The sequence below is a fragment of the Protopterus annectens genome, chromosome 16.part0, assembly GCF_019279795.1.
Source record: "Protopterus annectens isolate FY-2018-M chromosome 16.part0, PAN1.0, whole genome shotgun sequence".
Taxonomy (NCBI): Eukaryota; Metazoa; Chordata; order Ceratodontiformes; family Protopteridae; genus Protopterus; species Protopterus annectens.
The window spans coordinates 622880785-622907012 of record NC_056750.1 but is presented as its reverse complement, the minus strand read 5'-3'; the positions used below and the strand labels follow the sequence as shown (position 1 = coordinate 622907012).

The 26228-nt window shown below is 43.4% G+C and overlaps 1 protein-coding gene across 1 annotated transcript in view; it reads left to right on the top strand.

The window, feature by feature from the left end:
• CACFD1 (calcium channel flower domain containing 1) overlaps window positions 1-26228 on the top strand; it is a 523250-nt gene that overhangs the window by 137763 nt on the left and 359259 nt on the right. Inside the window, exon 2 of the mRNA XM_044058223.1 lies at window positions 13564-13636. Coding sequence (XP_043914158.1) covers window positions 13564-13636 — 73 coding nt within the window. The remainder of the gene's footprint in view (window positions 1-13563; window positions 13637-26228) is intronic.

Here is a 26228-nt window from a genome sequence, read left to right as displayed (position 1 = left end):
AGTGTCCTTCAACAGTGCCCTTTCTGTTGTATTGAGATTGGTTCCACAATATTTATTAGAATTGTTTAAGAGCCTTCTAATATTAAATTCACACATCCTTTCAAAAGTGGACACCATGGGGTGCAATGGAGGGGGAGTAAATGTACTTAGTCGCTTAATTCCACATACAGTATCATCGTTCTTGACATTGCTGCTCTTAAAATAAAAAAAAAAAAACAAAGATTAATTTCATGGAGTAAAGCTTTAAGTGCATGAGTATGTTATCAATTCTTGCCTTCCTAGCTGGCACAAACGTTAATCCCTTTTCATGAAGGAATAAGTGACCTTGATTGCTCTATAATTCTAAATTTTGAAGTCACCACACTTGTTACAAATAACATTACAAGTCTCTGTTGGAAATCCCTCTGATAATTGCCACTCCCCTTCCAGCTGAAATCCTGGTAGTAACTGCTCCTCCCCATTTGGGTCCCCACATTCCAGTCCCTCAATATGTTGGACCATCTCAGGGGGCATATTCTAAATGGTCCAGTACAGTTGGTTTTTGTTCCATATCCCCAGTGGGCACTGTTCTGTTAAATTCATTATCACTGTCATGAATAAGTACATCATGGAAATGTGAACCATAATGGGGGGGTTGAATAGGCTGTCACATTATCATACTCTGCTTTGTCCCGCATACGTCTCCTGGATTTTTTAATTTTTCATTTAGCAATGGTTAAGTCCAGCTTAACAAACAAAGCTCTATATTGTTTAATTTTGCTGTCAAAGAGTAAGTCATTATGAATACTACGGTCAAGCTTTGTAATATCGTTGTGTAGCACAACCATTTTCCTATCATTGCCCTTATCAGAACTTTTAAAAGTTCACTATTATTTCTTTTGAGCAATGCCAGTAACTCACAGTGCAAATCCGATTTCCTGACAAGTCCTGTAGGATATTTCCAACTTCATAGACGTTTTGGAATCCTTTCAACCATGAGACATTCTCGCAGGTAACTGTTTTCAGATTGTAACTTTCTGTAGTTTAAAGTGTACTTGTGTAATCACTTAAGCTGCTGGTCCACGTTGTTCATTGGTGTTTTTTTTATTCTGATGAAGTTCATTGTACCTAGACGAAAGCGCTCATTGAATTAATAAAGTACGTGCAACTGAAGGCTTCTGGCAGCATTTCCTTTTTTGTTTTATTTTGTCCAGTACTGTCTGTGTGACATTCAGTGTTTTAAATGCAGGTTGATTATTTATAAACTGTCTCTGGCCACTTGGAGTATGAATCTGTGACTGTAAGAATCCAGGAGTGCATGATTAGTCATAGAGAATCAATGTGGATATACTAGTATAATGATTGGGGATGTTTTGAAGAGTACATGTTTGGTTATGGTGGTGCACTTCGAACCGTCTGTCATTCAGTACTCTTTCTTACTAAGGTTTACATTTTTTTTTTAAATTACCTGGCTGTTGTATGAAACTTTGGACAAGAGACCTCTTATTTCATATTTCCCAATGCTGTTCATGTATATTATTCAACACCTTGATGCATTATTTGGAGCAGTTTTCATACTGGATTGGTGAGATTGAGGTGCTTTGATATTCTGGACAGCTCATCCTAGCTTTAAATTCAGTATAAGGTGTCAGCTTTTGACCACCCTTTTACAACAGTATGAGACTGTTGTAAAAGGGCTTAGTTACTTTGAATTAAGTATCCTAAAAAGGCTCGGAGGATCTGGGTTGCAAACATAGTGTGGCTGTTAATGATATTGGTGATAAAACTTTTTTTTAAATTAAAAGTGAACATTTAAATGCATGGATCTTTTTTCAGGGAAATATTTATCAGTCATTATTTGTTGACCATAAAGACATTCTGGGCATAATCCATTTTAAGAGAGAAAAGCTCCAAGATATCAATGGAAATAAAAGTTTGTATAGGAAGTAAAAGTAAGAAATATTAATAAAAACAAAGACTGTCGTAAGTACTTATGAACTCTTAGTTCTTATAAATGAAGACAAGAAAGTACATAACACCAGTACTTTGTTAAATGCAGTAATAAAACTATAAGTATATTTTGTAGCAGAGTACAGCAAGCTTTTACTGTGGTTCATATTGTATGGAAATGAATGTTGTCCACATATAGTTTGGACTATTAGTTACATAGTGCCTAATGTAGAGATGTCAATATTTTTGTTTGTTTTTTACTGAAACTCCATTTTCAACAAGCTAGTGTTTGTACCTTTATGCATAAGGGTCCATGCAAACACTGCTTTTTTCAGTTATTACTTTAAAATACTTCATTTTAAAGCTCCCTTCAAATGCAGAGGTTTAACGATGTGCCTCCCACTGTCCTGCAGTACTATTAGCATGCAGACATGTAATAGCTGCATCATTATTCTGGTAAGCAGTAATGAAGCATACATGTTCTGTAGAAAGAATTGTAATGCAATTATATTTGCCGAACTATTTATTGAACAAGGTGATAATCACATAATTAACATGTTTTTCCGTCATGCAGGCAAGTCTAATTAACACACAATGATGTGATTACATTTTGCGGACACATAAATATTACTTCAGAAAAGCAGTCAGCAGAGCAATTAAACTTCAGTATTTGTTAGGAGTGTTGTTTATTTACTTATTTTATCTGGATCATATTTAATATAATGTTTTCTAATTTTTTATTAAACCTTGAGACAATAATTTATTCCTTAGTGGCATCACTTTAAGGATATAGTAAGGTGCATTCATAATCTTTTAATAGGCATGTCTCTGCCTGTGTGCTGTGGTGTGACCATTCTGGTTCAAGGATGTACGTCACGCTTTCCTTAAGCTGATGTCACTTAGGCTACAGTGTGCTTTTTATCTGTAGTGGCATTAGCATAGCTAAAATACAAGTTTTACATGGTTAAAAATGTAGAGGCTGAAAACATTCGCCAGTGGGGCAGAAATGCTTTTAGGTACTTTTTGTGTCACGTAATTGTGCAAAGGTAAGAAATTGAATCTTATCAAAACACTGTGAAACTTTGGGGGGGGGGGGGGCTGGATTTTTGAATCTCAAAAATGCATTTAGATCACCCACTATGATGACATGTTCATCGTATTGATTACTGATTGAAAAGCCTTTATTTATTTTCATTTATTTTACATTTGTTTTCCAGGGAGGTCTGACTGGGCAAATCTGTCCGTTTTCAGCAGATATCCAGTACAGCTTTCTCAGTCGGATTTGATAACCCAAGCAGTAACACATACATGGTAGCCTGAATTACCAGGTAGCTTGAAGGTAGAAAATTTAGGGTCACAACAAATGGTTAGTCTTCCCAGAGGTGAGATGTCATTAGTGTAGTGCCTCAGGGATCAGTTATTGGACTTGGCCTGTTTAATATTTTGAGTGAGCGGTCGAATGGCCTCCGAAAGACATGCGTGAATGGGCGTGCCTTCGCTGAAGGTTGGGTGTCGGGCTGGCAACTCGGCACCATAAAAATCGACTGCCAGTCATTAGCGGACCGGAGTTCCGCTGTGGTGACCCCTAACCGGGAAAAGCCGAAAAGACAAACAATTGATAACTTGTGACATTCTTTGTCTAATAATTAATGCTAAAGATATTAACTAGTTACAAATCACTTTACTGTTACTGAGTAATTGATGTAGTGTAAGAATTTCAGGTAGTAATACTGAAAATCTGCTGTGATGGATTTTGATTCATCTTACATCATGGGTTCATAGATTCATAGGTAGGTACTAGGCTATCGGCCCAAGGGCCTACATAAGCCTAGCCAACAAGGTTCCCTGGCTTACGCCACCCAAGAAAGTTATTTTCTTGTGCCACTGTCGAGCAGAGACACAGAAGTGATCCCCGGGGTGTATTTCCTATTTCCCATCCACTCATCAAGATTTTTCTTGAAGAGTGCTAATGAAGAACTTTGCTTGACATAGATTGGTAGTCTGTTCCAGAGTATGGGAAGTCTCTGGGACAAGGATCTATCCCTCCAGCATGTCCTGTTTATTGTGGTGACAAGGTTTAGGTCCCTAGAGCGTGTAGCTCAGTGGGATTGGGATTTATTTAGGTGTAGCATGTCCAACAGCTCTGGGTTTGACATAGCTTTATATGTTAGGCAGAGATCACGTTGGAGTAGATGATATGCTACGGAGTAAAGCTGGAGTTTTTTGCGATGGTCAGTGTAGGGCATTTGTTTGAGGCCAATAATCCTCTCTGTGAGGTACTTCTGTGGCCTTTCCAGCTGCTGCAGATGTCTTGTGAGGTACATTCCAAAAGGGGCATTGTACTCTATAATGGGTCTAATGAGTGTTGAGTAGAGGGGAACAATGACCTCTTTTTTCTTGGATGAGAACCCTTTTATGATGAGGTGTGCCACGTAGAAGGACTTCCTGACTACTGTGGCAATGTGATTATCAAAGGAGAGACTACTGTCCACCTGAGTCCCAAGGTCTCTTATCGCATATTCGCTGTTAAGTAGATTGCTGCCTATGTGGTAGTTCATGGGTACAGAGTTTTTACCAAAGGGGATGACACTGCACTTTTTGGCATTGAGCTTGAGGGCATGGCTCTGACACCAGGCAACTGTCTCAGCGAGGCCCTTCTGTAGGATGTTCACATCATTTGGGGACTTGACTATGGCTCCTAGTTTGCAGTCATCTGTGATTTTCATTAGCCAGAGGCCTTCTGTGTTAGCCTGTACTTCAGAGAAGTAGATACCAAACAGGAGAGATCCCAGGACTGAACCTTGTGGTAATCCACTTGTCACTGGTTTGAGGTCAGATTTGGAGTCTGCAACTTTTACAGTGTGGGTTCTGTCAGTGAGCCAGTTGGTAACACATCTTGTGACATAGGGATTTATACCTAGTTTAGTGAGTTTAGCTATAATTCCAGAATGGGGGATGGTGTCGAAAGCCTTGGCGAGGTCAAGATAGGCTGTGTGAACCACCTTACCCTCATTTACGGCTTTGGTGACTGCCTCAAAAAAGTCGATCAGGATCAGGAGGCATGATTTGCCTTTCACAAACCCGAACTGGGTGGCATCCAGAGTTTGGAGGTTACCAATGTCTTTGTTTATGAGTTCCATGATGATACGTTACATGGCCTTGCAGACCAGGCTCGTCAGGCTAATAGGGCGATAGTTCCCGGGATCAGTGGTGGCTCCTCCTTTGTGGCGTGGGATAACTGTTGCTGTGCACCATTCAGTGGGCACAAAGCCTTATGCAAGGCTATTATTGAACATGGTGCCTAGGTGGGAAGCCAGTTCGGTCTGAAGTTCGTGTAAAACACAGCCTGGGATGTTGTCCGGTCCCATGGATGCTGTGTTTTTGGCTTTAGAGAGTGCAGCTTTTACCTGCGTAGTTGTGATTACAGGGACTCTGCATTCTTCCTGTATAGATATGGGCCCTTTAGCGGGTGGGGGGGGGAGTAAAGTTAGCACTGAACCTATCTGCCAGGATGTTGGCAATATCAGTTGGTTCTGTAATTTTCCTGCCGTTGTGCTGTAACTCAGAGCAGATCTGGGTGTTGCCATCAAGATTCTTGACATAGCTATAGATTGGTTTGTGGTTATCCTTAGAATTAGTGACAATTTTGTTTTCCTAGCTAACTTTGGAGGATCTTATAAGGGATCTCAGTTTCTTACTGAGGCTGACCAGGGAGCTCCTCCACTCAGGGGATTTTACTCTCTTTTGCAACAGTTTCTTCCTTCTGTTGTACAGTTTGTTTATGGCAGGGGCCACCAGATTGGCTTCCTTTTTTGGAGGATAGCGTCTTGGTTCTGTTTGGGATAACACGATCCGTGCACTCATGTAAGTGCTTATAGAGTGCATTTGTGTAGGATTCAGCAGTTGTAACTGTATTGTCCATCTGCATGGGTGTCATGAAGTTCACCACTTCTGTCTTAAGAAGCATGAATTTGGCTTTGGAGAAATTTTTTACCATGGTTTCCTTAAGGGGGGGGGATGTGGATATCAAGGGTGATTAGCTTATGGTCGGATCGGACCAACAGGGAGTTGACTTCAGGTGTGGAACACCGGTCACTCATGTTGGTAATGACTATGTCTAGGATATTGTTGCCCCTGGTGTGGGTGTGGATAAGTTGATCCAGGGCATTGGAGTTTATGAATTCCAGAAAGCGTTGAGCTAAGGAGTTGGTAAATGAGTAGTTTTCCCAGTTAATGGTGGGGTAGTTGAAGTCGCCCATTATTAGAGTGGTTGGTTGAACCCTAATATTTTCCAGTACATCAAGAAAAGAGGAGTGGGAATCCTGGGGCATGGTGGTGGATCTGTAGCAAGCTACAATTTGGATTGCAGTTTTGCCCAGAGTTAGTTACACTCACCCCAAGCAGACATATACTGGATCCCCTTAATATGACACCAGAAGCTTAGCCAGTTGTTGAAGTCAATCATTTTGCCCTTGTACTGCGGTATCATTCTGGGCGATGGCAGAATGCTACTCAGGGCTAGGGTCATACCTGCCTGGGCTACAAGATCGGAGAGCTCTTCCATGTCTCTTTTCATGTAGTCCAGGGAGGTACATATCAGGTCATTCACACCAACATGGACAATGACAGAGTCATATTTGTACTTGCTGTGGAGTGACCTGAGTGTGTGGGTTATGTGGCAGACCTTGGCACCCGACAGGCAGCTGACAGTAACCTTCTCCTTGTTTAGCCTGGCGAGTGGGACATCAGTGTGCCTGACTATAGAGTCACCTATGACTAGTGTGTTGGGTACGTTGTTTTGCCTTATTGGCTGTGGTTGAGTGGCACACTTGAGTCTGTGGGCTATGTGTCATTTGGGTTGTGTTGAGGGATGGAGGTTGCTTGCATTTCTGCTTTGGAGGTCTCTTTTGCTTAGACAGATTATTATTGAGAGCCTCCGCGAATGTTTTTGTGTTACTTTGTGTGGATTTTGGTGGTGTAGATTTAGTGAGATTATGTGATGAGTGTGGTGTGGTGCAAATGTTTACCTTCTCCTCTTGACTGTCAAGTTCAGTCTTGGTTGGAGAGAGCTTTACCTCCAGTTTGGCTAGATAAGTGCGTCTCTCACAGGTTGTAGTGTTGGGTGGTAGGAGGCAATTTCTACATTGCCTCAAGATGCCCAGATTCATCAGATAGACAGGAGAGAACACTGGGAGCTGACCCTTGGACATGCCTGAATAAAAAAATGTTTTCCTCTAGATAAGTGAGGAAAGTGAGTACAAGAGCTGTTTTTCTCTAAGCAAGTGAGAAAAGTAAGTACAAAAACTTTATTATCATTAAATATCATTAAAAATTATAATGTAAATAAAGCTATTAAACAGGTTAATTATAAAGATCTGAGGATCTTAAATGGAGATAAAATGAAGTTGGAACTAAACATATCTTACATAATTTGGAGATCATTTGGTGTGATTTTTACAGTTATGTTAAGAATTACCACTACATGTTAGAAAAGTGAAATCATTAAACCACATTAGTAACTGGTATTGGATAAGTAACTACACTGATAAATATTTTAAAATTTGGATACTGCTTCATAATGACTGTTGGTTATGGGATAAAACTGCAGCTTTGTAATTCTGTTTGATTTCTTGACAGATCAGTGGTTAGCTAGGAAGTGCATATGGAACTTTGAGGGTGGATACCATTTCATTTCATTTGGTGGGATATGTTCTTTACACAACCACAGATTCCCAGGGCGTTAAAGGAAGCCTAGGATGATGATAATGCTGTGTTGGCCCAGGCAATACTGATTTTCATTGGTGTCCTTGATGCTAAAGAGCCTCGACTCTTTCATCCTCAAAGGATATGTGTGATTATTCAGCGGGAATAGTAATGATCCAGAAGGCAGAATTCACAAGAAACACAGTATTTTAAAACACATCTTTTAAAACTTTATTCCATTAAGAGCTTTCGGCTAGAAAATACCAGCCTTCTTCAGACATTCAAAATGTGACAAACTTTTATAGCCCAACCCAACCACTTGAGTCTTAAAGTCATAGCATTATAAAAAAAATATTAAAATGAAATACTTTTAAAAATACATTTTTTAAAAAACATATAAATAATTATATATAGCTATCAAGTGTTTTTAATTTTAATTCACATGAAATAGACACTGCATCATTTAACCGTGGATAAGCAGATGCATTCAAGTATAAAATCCACCACAACTCTCTATGTTCTAAAAATACTCCATGGGCCCCCCCCCCATTTTTTTTTTTTTTTTTTGTGTGTGATTATTCAGAGGGCAATAACCTTGGTTCAGTCTAGCATAAGGATAAAAGCTTTTAGCCTGCATGGAGAGACTGGGTCAACTACACAACTAGGAAACTGTTAGGAGGCATGATTAACAGTGTAGAAGACGTGTGGCTCGTTCCCTGCAGCAAATCATTTAAGTAGTCACAGTCTCACTTGCAATTACTTAAATGGCATTCTTTCAGTCAGTGGTGCAATTTGTATTAAGGGGTGCAAGTGCCAGTCAGTCATTGAAACTGTAAGGCTGGAAGCAGTATCTGTAATAATTTAAAATAGCCATAGTTGGGATAGTGGCTGCATAAATGATTTTAGATATTTCAAAGACTAGGGGTGTGTGTGTGTGTGTGTGTGTGTGTGTGTGTGTGTGTGTGTGTGTGTGTGTGTGTGTGTAATTCCAAATTCCAGAAGACCTCTGTTAAGAGAATTCAGGCTGAGGGCATGCATGATGCGAGTCTTATTCCTGTCATGCCCCCAGCACTTTTTTTCTAAAGCACTACTCACTGTAGTGAAATAAGATTGGAAAACTAATAGGAAAAAGTTGTATTTTGCAAAATGTAAAGTCTCCATTTGGTTGAACAGAAGGAGCAAAGACTCACTGGAGCCAAGTTACCTCTAGTTCACTCCTATATGTTCAGTTTCTATCATGTTTGTTCATACCTTCAGTAAAAATGCATGTAGTTGGTATTTTAGCATGCATTCTGTTGCAAGTATTCCTAGCAAATGACATAACAGTTAAGCAGTTTTTAATGGGATTCATCAACCTCTAGCCACTGAAAAAGACTGTTCTTCTTAGTTTGGATCTGAATGTCATTCTAGAGCATCTGTTTTAGAACCCTGTAAGCTGGTAGCATCAGTACCACTCCAGTACCTCTTATGAAAGTCCATATTTCTAGTAGCTGTCGCATCAACCAGGGTGATTTTAGAGATGCAAGCTATGAGGTGTAAGGCTGCATTTACAATTTTCCTTAGAGATAGGGTCATCCAGCCTTGGAACAGATCTGTTCTTTATGCTAAGTGTTGCATCAGAGCACCCTTTTGACTAAACCTCCCAACAAAAGGGGACTCTCTGCAAATGGCTGCTAATTTGTTATGGGGAAAAATGGCCAAATACTTCAGGGTTTGTTAAGGTCCTTTCCATAGGGGCAGCTTCAACATCAGTGAGCCTTTTTCAGGCATGTCTTGGTCCCAGAGCATTTGTGAGGCAGCAACCTGGTCATCTGTACATATCTTTCAAAATATTACAAGCTGAATTTTCAGCCCAGACATACAGCAAGATTCGGGCCTGTTGCCCTGTAAGGCCTTCCATGAAGGAACTCTAGAGTAACTGATCTTTTTAGTTCCCCTCCCCCTGTCATGATACAGCTATGAGAGTCTTCCATAGGTTAGGCGTGTACTGTAGCAGTGATCCATACAAAAATCCACATAGTAGTTGATATCAAGAGTAGGAGCATCTTTGCAGTTCCAGCTCCCACCCCCTTCCCCCATTTATTTATTTTGTGATCATTTCTACTGTTATGTCTGGAAAAGAGGCAAAATTATGAAAGGGGCTATCATGAAGGATGTCCTTATCCTTCCTGATTTTTTTGTTCATCCCTCAAAGGGAGGGTACTACAAAGGAAACTGTCTAAGGTCAGCTCTTTCATACATAGAGTAAAGATCCACCCTCTTATTGGTCAAAAATTATCAAAAGATTGCTTAGGCTGATGGCTTGTTTTATTTGAGATGCATGTTTGCTTCCTCATGAGGGAAGGAGTTTGGTCTGACAGGGCTCTGGGAGTCTGGTCTGTGAGGCAAATGTTAGACTGCGGCTGATTTTCCACAGGTGAGGAGTTGTATTACTGTTGTGATCCTACCTGAACATCAGTTGCTGCTTCTAAGTTTCTCACACAACTGTCCTTTATTATGTGTTTTGCTTAGCTTACTTACTATTAGAGTGTAAAGTCAGTAAGGTTCTATTCGTGCAAGTTCAGCAGTTGAACACTGTGATTTGTTGGTCTTCATTGGAAAACATCACCTGAGCAATTCCTGAGTGTTATGCTAGGAATCTTTCTTTGTTTTAGATTTTTCTTTGAGGTTGTGTAACCATGGAGTTCACTAAGTAAGAAGGTGTGAGGAGTAATGTCACCCTAATGAAGGGTGCATTAAAAAAAAAGGGAGAGAGAGAAAAGTCTTTGAGTTGAAGGCTCAACCAGTTGTTTTCACTGCTCCTCCCTCCCTTTGTCTCTCGGCAAACTTGTTTTGGCTTTAAGTTGGCTGCCTCCACTCACCCTTACTCTTCTTTCAACCACTCAACATTTAGATATTCCTCCACAGACTACACCAGGGTGATGGCATTACATTTCTCCCACTCTTGATAGTCCCACATCCTCACCTCTCTTAAAAATACTGTTTAAACACCGTTAATTACGTAATTTCATCTATTTCTGTTTTTTTTATTAGTATTTTTGCAATGTTCTCCTGTTCTTTTGATTAATGTGCTAGCTTATGTAAATATGCTCCTCTGATTGAGAAAAGCGCCAACTGTTCTGCATAAACAATGTGCAGATTATTTGTCTACTAGTTTGTTTGTCTTTCGGCTTTTCCCAGTTAGGGGTCGCTACAGCGGAACTCCAGTCTGCTAATGATTGGCAGTAGATTTTCACGAATGCCGAGGTGCCAGCTCGACGTCCAATCTTCAACGAAGGCATGCCCATTTATGCATGTCTTTCGCACGCCACCCAACCGCAGGGAGGACATGCAGACTCCACACAGAAGGCACACCCTGCACTCCAGCCGAGAATCGAACGGGAGAACCTCTTGCTGTGAGGCAACAACGCTACCGCTGCACCACTGCTAAGTCTACTAGTTTGTTTTGCAAAATTACTGGAGTTTTTCATTAATGTGCAAATGTATGTTAAGCTACTACCTTTGCTGTTATTAAATGTAAAACTGGCGGAGCTTTTCTCCCCAGGCCTCTGATGAAAAGGAGGTTTTATGACCCCGTTGTACTTCCCAGTAAATAATTGAAAGTAAATTTGAACCTTCACAGATTTTTAACTCAGTAAGGCAAGGTGAAGCTTTTTGCTGTCTGCCCTCATTCCCTTACTAGAGAAATCAGTTCTTTTCTCTGGGGATATTTAGTGAATAATATACCTGTTTCTACTTCCTAACCTCTAAAAAGCAAAAAAAGATCATCTTAATGGTTCATAACCCTTATGTGGCATAGTTTGAAACAGCAGAATATCACCATTAGTGATTAATAACCCAATGCAGTATGTATACATCTTTGTGTCTGTCCAGCACTTTCTGAACAGTTTTATACATTTTTTTATTTGATTTTGAGTTGTTCCACTGGTTAAATTTCATGCATTATTCTTGTCATTCTTTCTTGATACAAGATGACATGTCGTTACTGCAATACAGGCCAAACATACATTTCTTGAAGGGGGGCCTTCCACGAGGCCTCAGTCAAAACCATAATCCCTTCACTGCAGCTGAATTATAGGACTGAGAATCTCTTGCTTTCTTTTGAGCACGTTTCCTCTGTGGCTGTTCCTCTGCTCTAGTGCTGTTAATGAAATGCTTTTACCTGTCCTTGAAGAAATTTTAAACTCCAGGTGACTATTTTGCATAAGTGTCTTGTTCAGAACTTACCTACATATCTTTATGAAAGTAGGCTCTAAGGTAACTTTGAACCACTATATTTATCAGTTGTTATATTTTTCACCTAGTAACTCAGAAGTCGTTTGAGCATCCACTTTTTATTATTAAATTCATCAGCTATGGTTCTGAGTAAAGAAAGTAAAAGAATTTTTCACAAAGTAGTGTAGTTGTTAAGCTGTTTTGCTGTGGGTTGTGAAGGATCCAATTCTTGTTTTCTGCTGCCAGGAGACCTGGCTGCTTATATCCAGTAACAGGACATTAGGCTAGAGATGTTGCTGCTGTTTTGAGTCCTTCAACTGTTTGTGTCTTTGTGTTCTGCTGTAGATGTTTACACTGTAAATTTTTGCTTTAGGGGTCCAACTTCCTTCATTGTGTGCTACAGTGTACCACTGTTTAGAGAAATGGCTTTTCCTGACTAATCTACAGACTACTTGGGAATCTGTCCAGTGCCGAGTATCCTTCTCTGTGCCCTTGCCATATTTATGGATATTAACCACATCATGTGGGTCTCCTTTTTACTCACCCCACATCTCTCTTTAAGCAGAGTTCTGTTGCTAGAACTTTGTACACAAAGGGACTTGCCTATGAAGGTTTGCAACAATAGATAATTTTTTGAAAGTTTCATGCGCAATATATTTTTTTAGGTTTTGATGAAGAGAAAAGTTTATAATCTGATATTGAGCTCGTCTCCTAAGCCAGGTGTGACCTAAGGAAGTATGGCTCCCATGAATGTGGTTGCTGAGAATTTTACAGGGTGTTGTGCAACATGGGGATAATGTCCTAGGCCTGAATCATGCAATTGGGCCACATGGCTTATTATTCTTAGCGAGTAGTATTGCAGTATACATCACTCTGCACTGATGATGTAAATTGTGCTGTGTACCAATTCATAGTCATTCAAATTCCTTAAAGGGCAGCATCTCCGTACTTACAAATTTGCATGGCACATTAAATCACTCCATTGTACATCAGTGTAGCAGAGCACCTACTACCTGTACTGTAGTGCATGTACCAAGAGGAATGAGCAAAGGCAGTGACTCCCCTGTCCTGGGGGGAGAGACCTACACACTCTTATTCACACACAAAATGAATTACTTCCATCGACTGTGCCAAGCAAAGGGGTTCTGATTCATTCTGCACAGATTCCTACCATTGGAAGGCATGGTTTTGTGACACAAGAGTGCAGCATGTACTTCATACCTTTGGAATCCTGTACAACATTTGTGTAGTTTGAGTGTATGTGAATCCTGGACAGTACACTGGTAAGATGTATATACATTGATCCCTCCCACTGAATAGTGCAGTTGCATGGGGCACTACAAAGCTAGGTGCTTAGCTCCCACAGTGGCAGTTTTAGTTAGGAGGAGGGTCTGTGAGTCAGAACAGTGTTGCACAGTATGTAAGACTACTTAAGCTCTTCTTGTATACTTTGCAAATCATTTTGAATATCAATCCTTGTCTCATTAAAGTGTGTGTATAGCTAAATGGTGTGGGTGGGCAATGCATTGCCAGATTAATGAATATAAGTCACTTCTTTTTAATTGCCCAAGTTGAACTGGGGAGAAGTAATAAAACTAAACTTAGTCCAAATTTCTTTTAATTGTTTTTTTATTGTCCATTTACTTGTGCTGTTAGGTATCTCTGTGGTTTATGTTTTGAAATGTGCATTGACTTTTTCTTTCTTTTGGTCTGCAGCTTGTGGTATTGCTGGAATCTGGAACTGTGTCACAATTTATCCATTGAATATAGCAGCAGGAGTGTGGATGATGTAAGTACTTATGAGTGCATATTGCAGTAATGGTAAACTACTGGTGGGTGCATATTAAAGTACGGTAGGTCATCTTTGATAGATTTTGCATCTCTCTGCAGCTGTTGTGTACTGGTTTTATATCTTGTGGTCTGAAAAGTTGACTTAGAACTGTTCTGCCTTTCAGTTCACAAATTTTGTACTACTTTTTCATGAATGGTATTGTTAACATGAAGCCCTATGCTAATCATGGAAAGCAGATCAAGACAAAGGCCAGGATTCAGAAATGTGCAGCTCAGTGCGCAAGACAAAATTTCATGGAGAGCGGTTGCATGCTGGGTTTGCTGATTCAGAGAGACAGGGTAGCACTGTTGTGCATCCAGGCAAAACTGATTGGTTAGCATTATTTGCCAATGAGCTTATAATGATACAGAAATGAGTAACATTATGTTGATGAGTTCAGTTGCAAATACAGATGATGGCAGAAACATTGGAGATTGTCAGAAATGTATAAATGTTGTGTGATCAGCCACAGCCACCAATGAGTTTGTACACTGTGATTTCTCAGTGAACAGAGGCTGTGCTAAGATGCTAGGAGCGGCAGCCGAACAGTCTCTGTTACAGAATTATCTTGCAGCCAGTATCCACGATGGTGCACATTATCACCTTCCTTATCACAGAAGAAACCACCATATGGCAGCTTGTAGATATGTACATAGAATCCTAAGGGGATCTGTGGAATATCTATCCCAGTGGACTCAAAGGTATGTGCTAATCCTTGCTACCGGAACCCTCCAGCAACTGTCGGGGGAATTGTAGATATACTTCAAGCATCAGTCTCATGAATGCTACACACGTTTCTAGATGTATATAGAATGACATATGTTGTTCCCAAGGACCACAGACAATGAAGGACAGAAACACCACAATCTGGACATTCTACGAAGTAGCTTGTTTCACTAAGATGCTAAGGATCATTGATTTCACCCACATTACTAACAAGGCCCCGCTTTGTCCTCTCTTACAACAGTACATCAACCATAAGGGTTTCTAGTCCCATCAGCTGCCAGGTTATGTACAACTATCAGGACATTATACACAGTGTGACAGTATGCATACATTCAGTTCCCATGATTCTCTCATCTGACACACTTCCTACATATGTCAATGATTTGGGCAGGGTGACCTTCCACAAGGACATCTTACTGGTGATAATGGATGTGCCCTAAATCCATGGCTTATGATGCTAGTGTGAAGCCCACAGGGATGAAATTTAACAATACACTGTCACAGACATGTAACATCATTGAAACAGTGTATGGATTGATGAAGGCCAGCTTCCACTGCCTGCATTTCTCTACTGGTTCGCTTAGTATGCCTCTCAGACCTGCAGCAAGAAGTTTGCTGTCCATGAATTTCTGTCCAGCATAGTGATATGCAGATAGCTACAGCAGGGGCTTGATATCGGAGGACCAGATAGACCGAAGCCAGCAGAGGTACCACTTGAGGAGCCATCAGAGGAACTGGGTGCAGGGGAAGATCATGGGAGGCAGTTGCTGGTGCAGTATGTTGCTATACTGTCAGAGAGGCAGGATCTGGACCCCACTGTGACCCAGAATAGACATAACAAAGATTAAAACTGATGTATGCAATACAACATTCATGGTATGCTATACAATGCTTTGACTGGGTATGCTGTGCATCAGCTATCACTTACCTGTGTAACACAGCAGTAAAAGCATAACACAGTTTTCATGATGTGCACAGGTGGGAGGGGTATAGTGACAGGGATCAGCACTGAACACATTGATGTTTAGAGGACTAAAAATGTGTAAGGGAGCATGTGATTTGGGAAAATGGATATACTGTGTATGAGGGGGTGTAGTTCTTGAGGAGGTTAGCTGTCCAGACACACTGTGTACTTGCTCACAATGGGTTCCAAGGAGCACAGCTCGTGCAGATGTAGATGTTCTATGTGTTTCACTGTTGCAGTCATTACATTAGGGTAATCTGCTTGCAGGTTGCCCTCAGTTGGCTTGATTAACAAAGTCTTGGGTCCTGCGTCGGTTGCTGTCCCTTCTTCCATGATCAGGTCGTCAGGCGTATAAAACATGCAGCCGACGTCATTACATCAGTCTTTCTTGCCATGCAGTGCCCGAAGCAGAAGCAGTTCGCAAGTGCCGGTCGGCCGACTCCTGAATTTTTGGTTTTCGAGTTTCAGAACCAAAGTCTTCAACTTAAAGCTAAGTACCCCATTGGGGAAATGTTTTCTTGCTCCTTATCAATGTCAGTAAAAGTTAATAATTGCATTACTTGTGAAAAGCAAATACCTCATAAAGATTTTCATTCGTACTGTATTCCTTGTCTAGGCCCTGACCACGACGTACCTTGCTGTTGGTTTTGTGCTTTATTTAATCAGCGCACTATCCGTCGTCGGTATAGTTTTGCCTCTAAATATTTTGGTTCTCGGTTTAATTATCCAGAAATGTCGTTGGTTAGCCATCCGACTACCGGGATTCCGAAAAAATGCAAAGATAAAGACAGAGACAGGCCGCCGAGGTCCAAAACTGCCGACGATGCTTCTCCTAAGCCAGTTGCCATTTCACCGGTACTCAGTGAGGAACTTTCGCAGCCCCTGATATGTGCTACTTCTGATTCGCAGGCCTCTACTGAGACCCATTCGAAGTCTGGTATGCCATGAGATACTTCAACTATGGAACCCGCGGATGTCTCTACTTTGGATGGGTCCGGAGCCACTGTGCAGGCACCGGCTTCTGAGGGTGTATTCAGGCCTACAGGCTTGCATATTAAATCGACACCTCCTTCATTACTAAGGCCTAAATCTTGATCCATGTCTAAAAAACCGACGCCCAGGCCACATGCTCAGGCCTCTATGCCTAAAAAACAAATGATAAAAATGGCTGAAGATCTAATAAATCTAGTCAGGGGTAGTCAACCCCCCCCCCCCCAAGAGGCCTAGGGCTGAGCTTGATTATGTATCTTCTGATCAAGATTCTGTTTCTTATGACTCTTCTGATGACCTAGATTTGTCCATACCTACTTAATGAGGATTCTGATGCAGAGGATTCTATTCCCTCTGCTTCCCCTCCTGAGGATATTTCTTTTGGGGAAACTTTATATACTTTAAGGGAGCATTTCCACTGGGAAAGCCAGGAATTTTCTGATTCAAAAAAAGAGGCTTAGGGATTTCTTTCTTCTACCTCAGCATAGGCCTTTGGCTGTACCTCCTGTATAAACATTGTTGATGATGTGTTCTCGGAATCCAGTTTGGCCCCTGAGTCCCTGCCTTCTGCTCCTAGTAAACCTGACAGATACTACAGGGTTCCTGAGTCTCACAAGTTCCTTTTCAAAAATCCTGTTGCAGATCCAGAGACTATTTCTCAGGGGCCCAAGAGCATTAAGGCTTCTATTGCTAAAAATCCTACCCCTTCTGATAGAGACTCTAGAGCGCTGGATAGATGGGGTAAAAAGGTTTAGACTTCTGCAGCCTTGGCAATCACAGCTTTAAACTGCCAGTTTCATATGTTAAAATATCAGCAACATATTATTGGGCTGCTTAAACAGAAAATGATGTTGATTCCTAACTGTGTGGAAAATAAAGATTTACAGGACTTAATGCATTCTGCTGAACAAGTTGGAAAACATACTTCGCAGTGTGGATTTGATTCTTTAGAGGCCTCTTGCAGGGCTGCTGTTACTGAGTCTGTGCTTAGAAGGCATGCTTGGCTTAAGGAGCAATCTTTGCCTGATCATGTTAAATCTAAATTGTTGGATGCTCCTTTAAATCAGGACCGCTTGTTTGGCAACAAGGCTGAAGAAGTTCTTAAAAAGATGGAAGATAAAGCTAAATCTATGCAAACTTTTAAAGATTTTTTACAAGTGCAACCTCCAAGATTTAGTAGGCACTGGCCTGCTAAGAATTGGTCCTTTCCTAGCCAAACCCAGACACAGCAAAAACCCCAGGGGACTCTCAGAACTAAGCAGTGGGGGGCCTCCACTTCCAAATCTGAAAATAACAAGACACCCTGCTATGGTAAACAGACTCAATGACTTCCTTTTAAAATTCCCAAGCACTTATCTTTTGACCGCCCCTTTGGGGGGAAAGATTGCTCTTCATGCAAAGAACTGGGAACTCATAACCCAGGACAAATGGGTTTTAAATATAGTGTCCCAGGGATACAGATTTCATTCCCACACGTTGCCAACACCAAATGGGTGGCCAGACCTGCCCCCAAATCAGTGGGCAGAGGCTCAAAAGCAAGTACTTTCCCTCTTAAGCACCGGGGCTATTCAACTGGTACCAGAAGAGGAAAAGGGATAAGGTTTCTACTCCAGACTTTTTCTGGTACCCAGAAAAGACAAATCATGGCATCCAATCCTGGACCTGTCTACTCTAAACACCTTTCCGGAGATTCCAAAATTCAAGATGCTGACTCTTCACCAATTAATTCCTGTGCTAGGCAAAGATGCCTGGTTGGCAACACTAGATTTAAAAGAAGCATACCTGCACATCCCAATCGGGGAATCTTGCAGAAGATACCTATGCTTCAAAGCAGGCTACATGCATTATCAGTTCTCTGCACTGCCCTTTGGCTTGTCTACTGCGCCCAGGGTATTCACAAAGTGCCTGTCTCCAGTTATTGCATTTTGCAGGCAAAGAAGTATTCAAATATACCCATACCTGGATGATTGTCTAATTCAGGCAGAAAGCCAGGGCATACTTTTGAATCATCTGGTGTTTATGAAAAGGGTTCTAACTTGTCTGGGGTACACCATAAACGAAAAGAAATCACAAATGGTACCCTGTCAACAAATTACATTCATTGGAGTAAGCTTGAATACAACTGCCCAGATGGCTTACCTCACTCCAGAAAAGTAAATTAATTTGATAACCTATTTCAAATAAGTGGCCACAAAAACCCTGCTATCTGCAAGACAAATACTGCAAGCCTTGGGGTTCATGGCCTCCTGCATTCTTCTAATTCCATATGAAGATCCACAGAAGACACTGACTTGGAGGAAGGGGAAGGTCAGCATGGAGCAAAGATTCCCCAGTAGATGCCATGGTGGTGGCGGCTGCCACCAAGAAGGAACTAGCGCAGAAAAGTTCCTCGGTACATCCTCCAGACAAGGAGTCTCGGACGATGGACTGCATTGGAAAGCGGATGTTCGCTTCAGCCACCTTCACTGTAAGGGCGCTGAACCACTTGGCACACATGATTCGGCTTCAGCGAGACCTAATCAAAGAGAACGCTGGGTAACCCCCAGAGTCCATGTCGGCCGAGGACAAACAAACCTTCTTGACATGAATGGCCACTCTAAAGTTTATATCCAACACTTCTATGCGGCTTCTCTCCCATGCCACGGAGGGGGCCGCTAGAGCCAGTGGAGCAGGCATCCCCTTACGGCGTGATGCCTGGCTCCATCTTTGCGATTTTGTGGAACCCTTCAGGGCATCCTTTGCGAACGCTCTCTTTGACAGTTCTACACTGTTTGGAAAGACCATCCGTGATACGCTTCTCCAGAGCGAGAAAGACGGGAAGACGTTGTCTGCCATCAGAATCTGCTTCTCGGCTCCTCAAAGGTCCTTTTCCAGGAACCAGAGAGGACAAAAGAAGATGTGGTACCGGAAATCTCAACAATCCCGTTTCGCTCCAGACCCTTCGTCCTTCAGAGGCAGGGGAGGACAAAGTGGATGCCAGCCCAGAATTTCGGGTCGAGGGAACCTTTTTCCGATTGACCCGTGCAGCAACCCTGAGGGGTTGCCCGACTGCTCCTCTCTGGAGGCAGTCGGGGGGGGGGCCTTTCTCGGAGCACATTGGGAGTCCATCATGACAGATTGCTGGGTGCTCCGAATAATATCCAGAGGTTACTCTATTCCATTCCTGAATTCTCCCCCTGAGTTGGGGCACCTCCCCGATGTCCCACCCAATCAGAGGGAGGCGGCAGCCTTAGAGATAAAAGAGCTGCTAAGAAAAAGAGCCATCCAGCGTGTCCCCCCAGGCCAGTCTGGATCACGCACTTACTCCAGGTTCTTTTTGGTGCCAAAAAAGACGGGGGAACCTAAGGCCATTTCTCGACCTGTCTACACTGAACCTGTCCATTGCCAAAGAAAAATTCTGGATGGTCACCATTCAATCTATTCTCCCCCTTCTGCAGGAGAACGACTGGATGTGCTCCATAGATCTCAAGGATGCGTACTACCACAATCTAATGGACAGGCGATCCAGGAGATTTCTCCGCTTTCAGCTGGGTGCCACCCACTATCAGTTCAGGGTCCTCCCCTTTGGTCTGACCACAGTCCCCAGGGTGTTAACCAAGGTCATGGCAGTTGTAGTGGCCCACCTGAGGCTTCAGGGAATACAAGTCTTTCCTTACCTGGACGACTGGCTCCTCGCCGCCCCCACCAGGCATCTACTGTGCTCGGCCAGGGACTATTTCCTGCGTTTGGCCCACCAATTGGGGATCACTGTAAACTACAAAAAAATCGTCCCTTCAGCCTGCTCAGGTCTTGGATTTCATAGGGGCCAGAATAGACATGCTTCAGTCAAAGGTTTACTTGACATCGGACAGCCTCCGAAACCTAACTCTCCACGTCCTAGCTCTTCTACACTCTCCAGCCCCACCAGCGGTATTAGTCCTGAGGGCTCTAGGGTCTATGTCAGCGGCTATCAGTCTTTCACCTCTAGCCTGCTTGAATATGAGGGTTCTTCAATGGACCTTGCAGGTACAGTAGTCCATCCTCCGACATCCGCTATACTCCCCTATTCCCCTCAGCAGGGTTTGCCGGGAATCTTTGCTTTGGAGGCTCCATTCCCGAGAGCTTCGGGAAGGGCGGCCCTTTTTGATGCCTCTACCTCTAGCCACAGCGACCACGGACGCTTCTCGCCTAGGGTGGGGGGGGGCATTGCATGGGCAGAACCGTCCAAGGCACGTGGACTCCAACAGAGACTTTTCTGCATATCAGTGTTCTGGAGATGAGGGTGGTGCTTCTAGCGTTGCAGGCTCTCCATGCCCTTCTTCCTCTAGGGACTATTGCATTTCAGACAGACATGTCAGTGGTCTGGTACATCAACAAACGGGGGGACCAGGTCTTACCCTCTCTGCCGTGAGGCCATGAGAGTTTGGGAGTGGGTGATATTTACCAACCGCTTTCTGCTAGCAACGCACATTCCGGGTCGGTCCAACATTTTAGCGGACAAGCTGAGTCGAACTATCCTCTCACCTTACGAGTGGTCTCTGAACCCCTTAGTAGCGAAACGGATCTTCCTCAAATGGGGTCAACCTTGCTGCGATCTGTTCGCGTCACCTTCGAACGCAAAGTGCAGTGAGTTTTTCGCTCTGATCCCCCCACCGGGGGAGACCCCCAGAGACGCTTTGGTTCATGCTTGGCCATCCGGTCTTCTTTATGCCTATCCTCCTCTCCCATTAATGACAAAAGTCTTGCAGAAAGCTCGTCGGGTGGGGAGCAGAGTTATCCTCATAGCCCCAGTCTGGCCTCATCAAACCTGGTTCCCATACCTGCGGTCTCATCTAGTAGCTCCTCCTTGGATCTTAGATCCCATCCCGGATCTGATTTCCCATCCTTCGGGATTAAAAACCCCGAACCTGGATGACCTCAAGCTTCCCGCTTGGTTGATCCAGTTCCGTTAGTGGCTAGGAATCCCGGTATCTCGTCCGCAGTTAAATCCATCCTGGTGGTCGCACATAAGCCTTCTACCAGGAAAGTCTACAACAGTAAATGGAAACGTTTTTCTATCTGGGCCGGGCAAAGGAATTTGGATCCCTTTACAGCTCCCATTCCAGCAGTTCTCGAGTTTTTCTCACATTTTTCATAAGGGGGCCAGTTCTTCAGCTGTAAAGGTTCAGATGGTGGCTATTTCCCACTTCCACATCGGAGATAATCTTGGTCCCTTAGCTTCCTCTAAGATCTGCAAGACTTTCTTGAAGGGTACTTTTCTGTTAAGACCTCCTGTCAAGAATGCGGTTCCTCCGTGGGATCTAACCTTAGTCTTCCAGGTTCTTACTGGTCCAACCTTTGAGCCTGCAGCTTCGGCTGACTTAAAGTATTTGTCTTGGAAAACCGCCTTCTTGATTGCTATTACCTCAGTTAGAAGGGTATCTGAGCTTTAGACCCTTTGTTCCAAACCTCCGTATCTTGTCTTCCATAAAGACGGAGTTTCCCTCAGGACTAATCCCTCCTTTTTACTTAAAGTGGCTTCCGAAGCTAACATCAACCAATCCATTAATCTGCCTGTCTTTTTCCCTAAGTACCAGAACAAAGGGGAATACAGACTCCATTCATTAGATGTGCATAGACAATTGTGCTTCTATTTGCATAGAACCGCTGCCTCTCAAAAATCGGAGCAGCTCTTTGTTTCCTTTGCCAAGCCATCTTTGGGTAAACCAGTAACGAAGGTAACTCTAGCTAGGTGGATCTCTAACTGCATTATGCTCACATACAAAATCTCTGGTCGACCTGAGCCCGTGGGAGTTCGTGTACATTCTACACGATGTCCTTCAAGGATGCATCTGCAGTCATCACATATGGGTTGTCCTGCCTCAGGCAGCCCTTCGGTCGGCCGGATTCCAAAGTCTGGGTCCGGCATCGGCTGATGTCACCCTTTCCCTGATGTCAGAGCGCCTGGGGTATAAAAGAGTCAGCCGACGCCATCTTCCTCTGTCTTTCTTGCCGTGTGGTGCCCGAAGCAGAAGCAGTTCGCAAGTGCCGGTCGGCCAGCTCCTGTAATTCAGCTACCGAAGACTTCAAAAAGCTAAGTACCCCGTTGGGGACTCTTTCTTGCCTCAGCCGACGTCAGATAAAGTTAATAATTGTTTAACTTGTGGGAAACAAATACCTCATAAGGATTTCCACTCTTACTGCCTCCCCTGCCTAGGCCCAGACCACGACGTCTCGGCCTGTTCATCCTGTGCTTCCTTCAACCGATGCACTCTTAGACGTCGGGCGGAGTTTGCAGAGGAATTCTTTGGGGCTAGTTTTTCATACAATATGCCGTCGGAGACTCCGACTTCACATTTGATTAAGAAACGGAAGGACAAGGACCGACACACGTGGGCCGCGGTTTCGGCTGAAACCACCGCCAGGCCTACTGCGAGTGTCTCGGTCTCGGCTGAAACCGAGTCCTTGGTACTTCCTACCACCGAAACCGCTCAGCCGACTACCTCAGTCCCAGAGGCCCCGGCTGAATCGGTTACTGAATTTCCTTCAGAAACTGGTGTCCTGGAACCTTCCGACACCATACCTTTAGACAAAACTACACCAGCATGTGGTGCAGCCAGGCCTCATGCATCCATGTCCATTAAGGCATTCTCTAGGGCTAAAGCTGCTAAACTATCCAAAGCTTTGCCTCCCAAGGTTATCCCTCAGGGACCCACTACAGGTTCGCAGATTCTAAGCTTAGCAGAGGACCTTATCTCCTTAATTAGGGGCTCTCAACCTCATCCGGACAGGGGCTCTCAACCTCCTCCAGACAAAAGGCCCAGGGTTGAGCCCTCTGATCCCCACTCCTCAGATGAGGCCTCAGATGGTTCTACTCTCTCGGAACACCAGGAGGAGGCTTTTTCGGCCTACGAGGATTCTGATGCAGAGGAATCTATTCCTTCAGCCTCCCCTCCTGAAGAGTTTTCCTTTGGGGAGACACTCCACACTATGAGAGAGCATTTCCAGTGGCTGATTCCAGGAAGAGATTAAGGACCTTCTTGCATTTGCCTCAGCATAGACCTTTGGCTATTCCTCCTGTTTTAAATGTCATTGATGATGTGTACTCTGAGTCTAGCACAACCCCTGATTCTCTTCCTCCGGCTCCTGTCAAACCTGATAGGTACTACAGGGTCCCGGACTCACATCTTCACCTTTACAAGGCCCACTCTGCTGATCCAGAAACTATTTCCCAGGGCCCTAAAGGGGTTGCAGCTGCCACTACTAAAAATCCTCTCCCCTCTGAAAGGGAGTCTAGAGCTTTAGAGAGATGGGGTAAAAAAGTGTATACTTCTGCTACTCTTTCTATGAGGGCATTGAATTGTCAATTTCATATGATACAGTACCAAGAGTATTTGTTAGATGAATTGCATAAAAAACTGTCTTCACCTGGACCCCTAGATCGCAAATCACTTCAGGATCTGGTACATAATTCCCAACAGGTTAGCAACCATTTCTTGCAATGTGGTTATGATGCATTGGAAGCTTCATGTAGGTCAGCTATGACTGGCGCAGTCATACGTAGGCATGCTTGGCTGAAGGAACAATCTCTGCCAGACCATGTCAAAGCAAAGCTTCTGGATGCTCCACTGGAAAAGCAAAAGTTATTTGGCTCCACGGCTCAGGAGGTCCTAAAGAAAGTTGAAGAAAAGGCAAAATCTGTACAAACTGTCAAAGATTTTCTCCAAGTCCAACCACCAAGATTCAGCAGGAATTGGCCTTCCAAAAATTGGTCCTTTCCAGACACAGAGAGGTTTCAGAGAGGCAAGAACAGGCGTGCCAGAGGTAGAGGGCAAGCTAGAGGCTCCTACAGTGGGCATCAATGGCAGCCTCCCAACCAGAGAGGTAATGCAGGACCTACAACTGCTGCACAAGGACAGGCTCAATGACTTTACTTTGACACCGCCAACCAGGACTCAATTGGAAGCACCCTTGGGCGGAAAGCTTTCTTTTTTCTCAGAAAATTGGCACAGTATTACAAGGGACAAATGGACACTACAAATAATAGACAAAGGATACAGGTTCCATTTTCACACATTACCAAAAAGAAAAGGCATGCCAGACCTGCCACCAAATCAAAGGGCAGAGGCTTTGAAACAAATCTCCATCTTAATGCAAATGAAAGCTATAGAAAAGGTTCCTCTCTCAGAACAAGGCCAAGGATTTTATTCCAGACTTTTCCTTGTGCCAAGAAAAGAAAAACAATGGAGGCCTATTCTCGACTTGTCTGCACTGAATACTTATCTCATTGTACCAAAGTTCAAAATGCTGACTCTACAGCAGCTCCTTCCCATGCTGGGCAAGGGGTGTTGGCTGGTAACTCTAGACCTCAAGGAGGCATACCTGCATGTCCCTATCAGACAAAGTTGCAGAAGACACCTCAGATTTCTTGCAGGTTCAGAGCATTATCAATTCTCAGCATTGCCCTTTGGCTTATCAAATGCGCCCAAAGTATTCACGAAATGCCTGGCATCAATAATTGCACACTGCAGACTTCAGGCGATTCAAATATACCCATATCTGGAAGACTGCCTTATACAAGCGGACAGCCAACAAACTTTGGTAAAACATTTGAATTACGCCATTCACCTACTTCAGGCCCTGGGATATACAGTCAACATTCACAAATCAAGACTTGTTCCATCCCAAAGAATAACCTTTCTGGGTGCGAATCTAGATACAACCACCCAAATGGCTTTCCTCACAGAAGAAAAACAAAGTCAACTACCAGATTACTTCAAAAGTCTGACAAGAAAAACTCAGCTGACTGCAAGGAAAATCCTGCAGGCCCTGGGTTACATGGCTTCTTGCATCCTTCTGATTCCACAAGCAAGGCTGCATATGAGGAAACTACAATGGTACCTAAGGAGTTTATGGTCTCAGCACAGTCACAGCTTGGAAACTTTGATACCACTCATCCCATGCCTTCAAAGGGAATTTTTGTGGTGGGCTCAAGCAAGCCAGTCAAACAGGGGTCTGCCCTTCAGCAAACCAGTAGCCAGCCAAACCATTACAACGGACGCTTCAGACCACGGATGGGGAGCGCACATGGAGGGCAGATGCATTCAAGGTCTATGGTCACAAAAAGAGCTACGCATGCACATAAACCACAAGGAACTTCTGGCAGTGATACATGCAGTCGAAGCCTTCAAACCTTTTCTGCATCAAGGCCACCTACTAATAAGGACAGACAACACCGCAGCTATCTGGTACATAAACAAGCAAGGAGGCACCCATTCATATCCTCTTTGCAGACTGGCAATGAATCTGTGGAAACTTTCCTTGAAACTCAACATAGAGCTGCAATCTCAATTTGTGCCAGGGAAAGACAATATACTGACGGACAGCTTAAGCAGAAATATCATGGATGCACACGAATGGATGCTGCACCCAGACATCTTTCTACAGATGACACAATCATGGGGCAGGCCGGACATAGAACTTTTTGCCTCCCCCCACAATCATCAGCTGAAGAAATTCTGCTCAAGGACATACCACCCACAAGCATGGAAAGTGGACGCCCTCTCTTTCAGCTGGAGAACTCTTAACAGTGTATGCATTTCCACCTTTCCCATTAATGACCAAGGTCTTACTGAAGATCAGGACAGAGCAGCCAAAAGTGATTCTGATAGCTCCGGACTGGCCAAGATAGCACTGGTACCCACTGTTAAAGAGCATGTCACACACGAAACCATGGCCTCTTCCTCAATGGCCACTGCTCCTGACACAGCACAATTACAAAACTCTGCATTCCAACCTGAAAACCTTGCAACTAACAGCCTGGAAAATACCTTGATTCCTCCTCAGGATAGGCTATCCCAGAGAGTGAAGGATATTATCATGGAAGCTCGCCGGCCTTCCACAAGAAAGGCA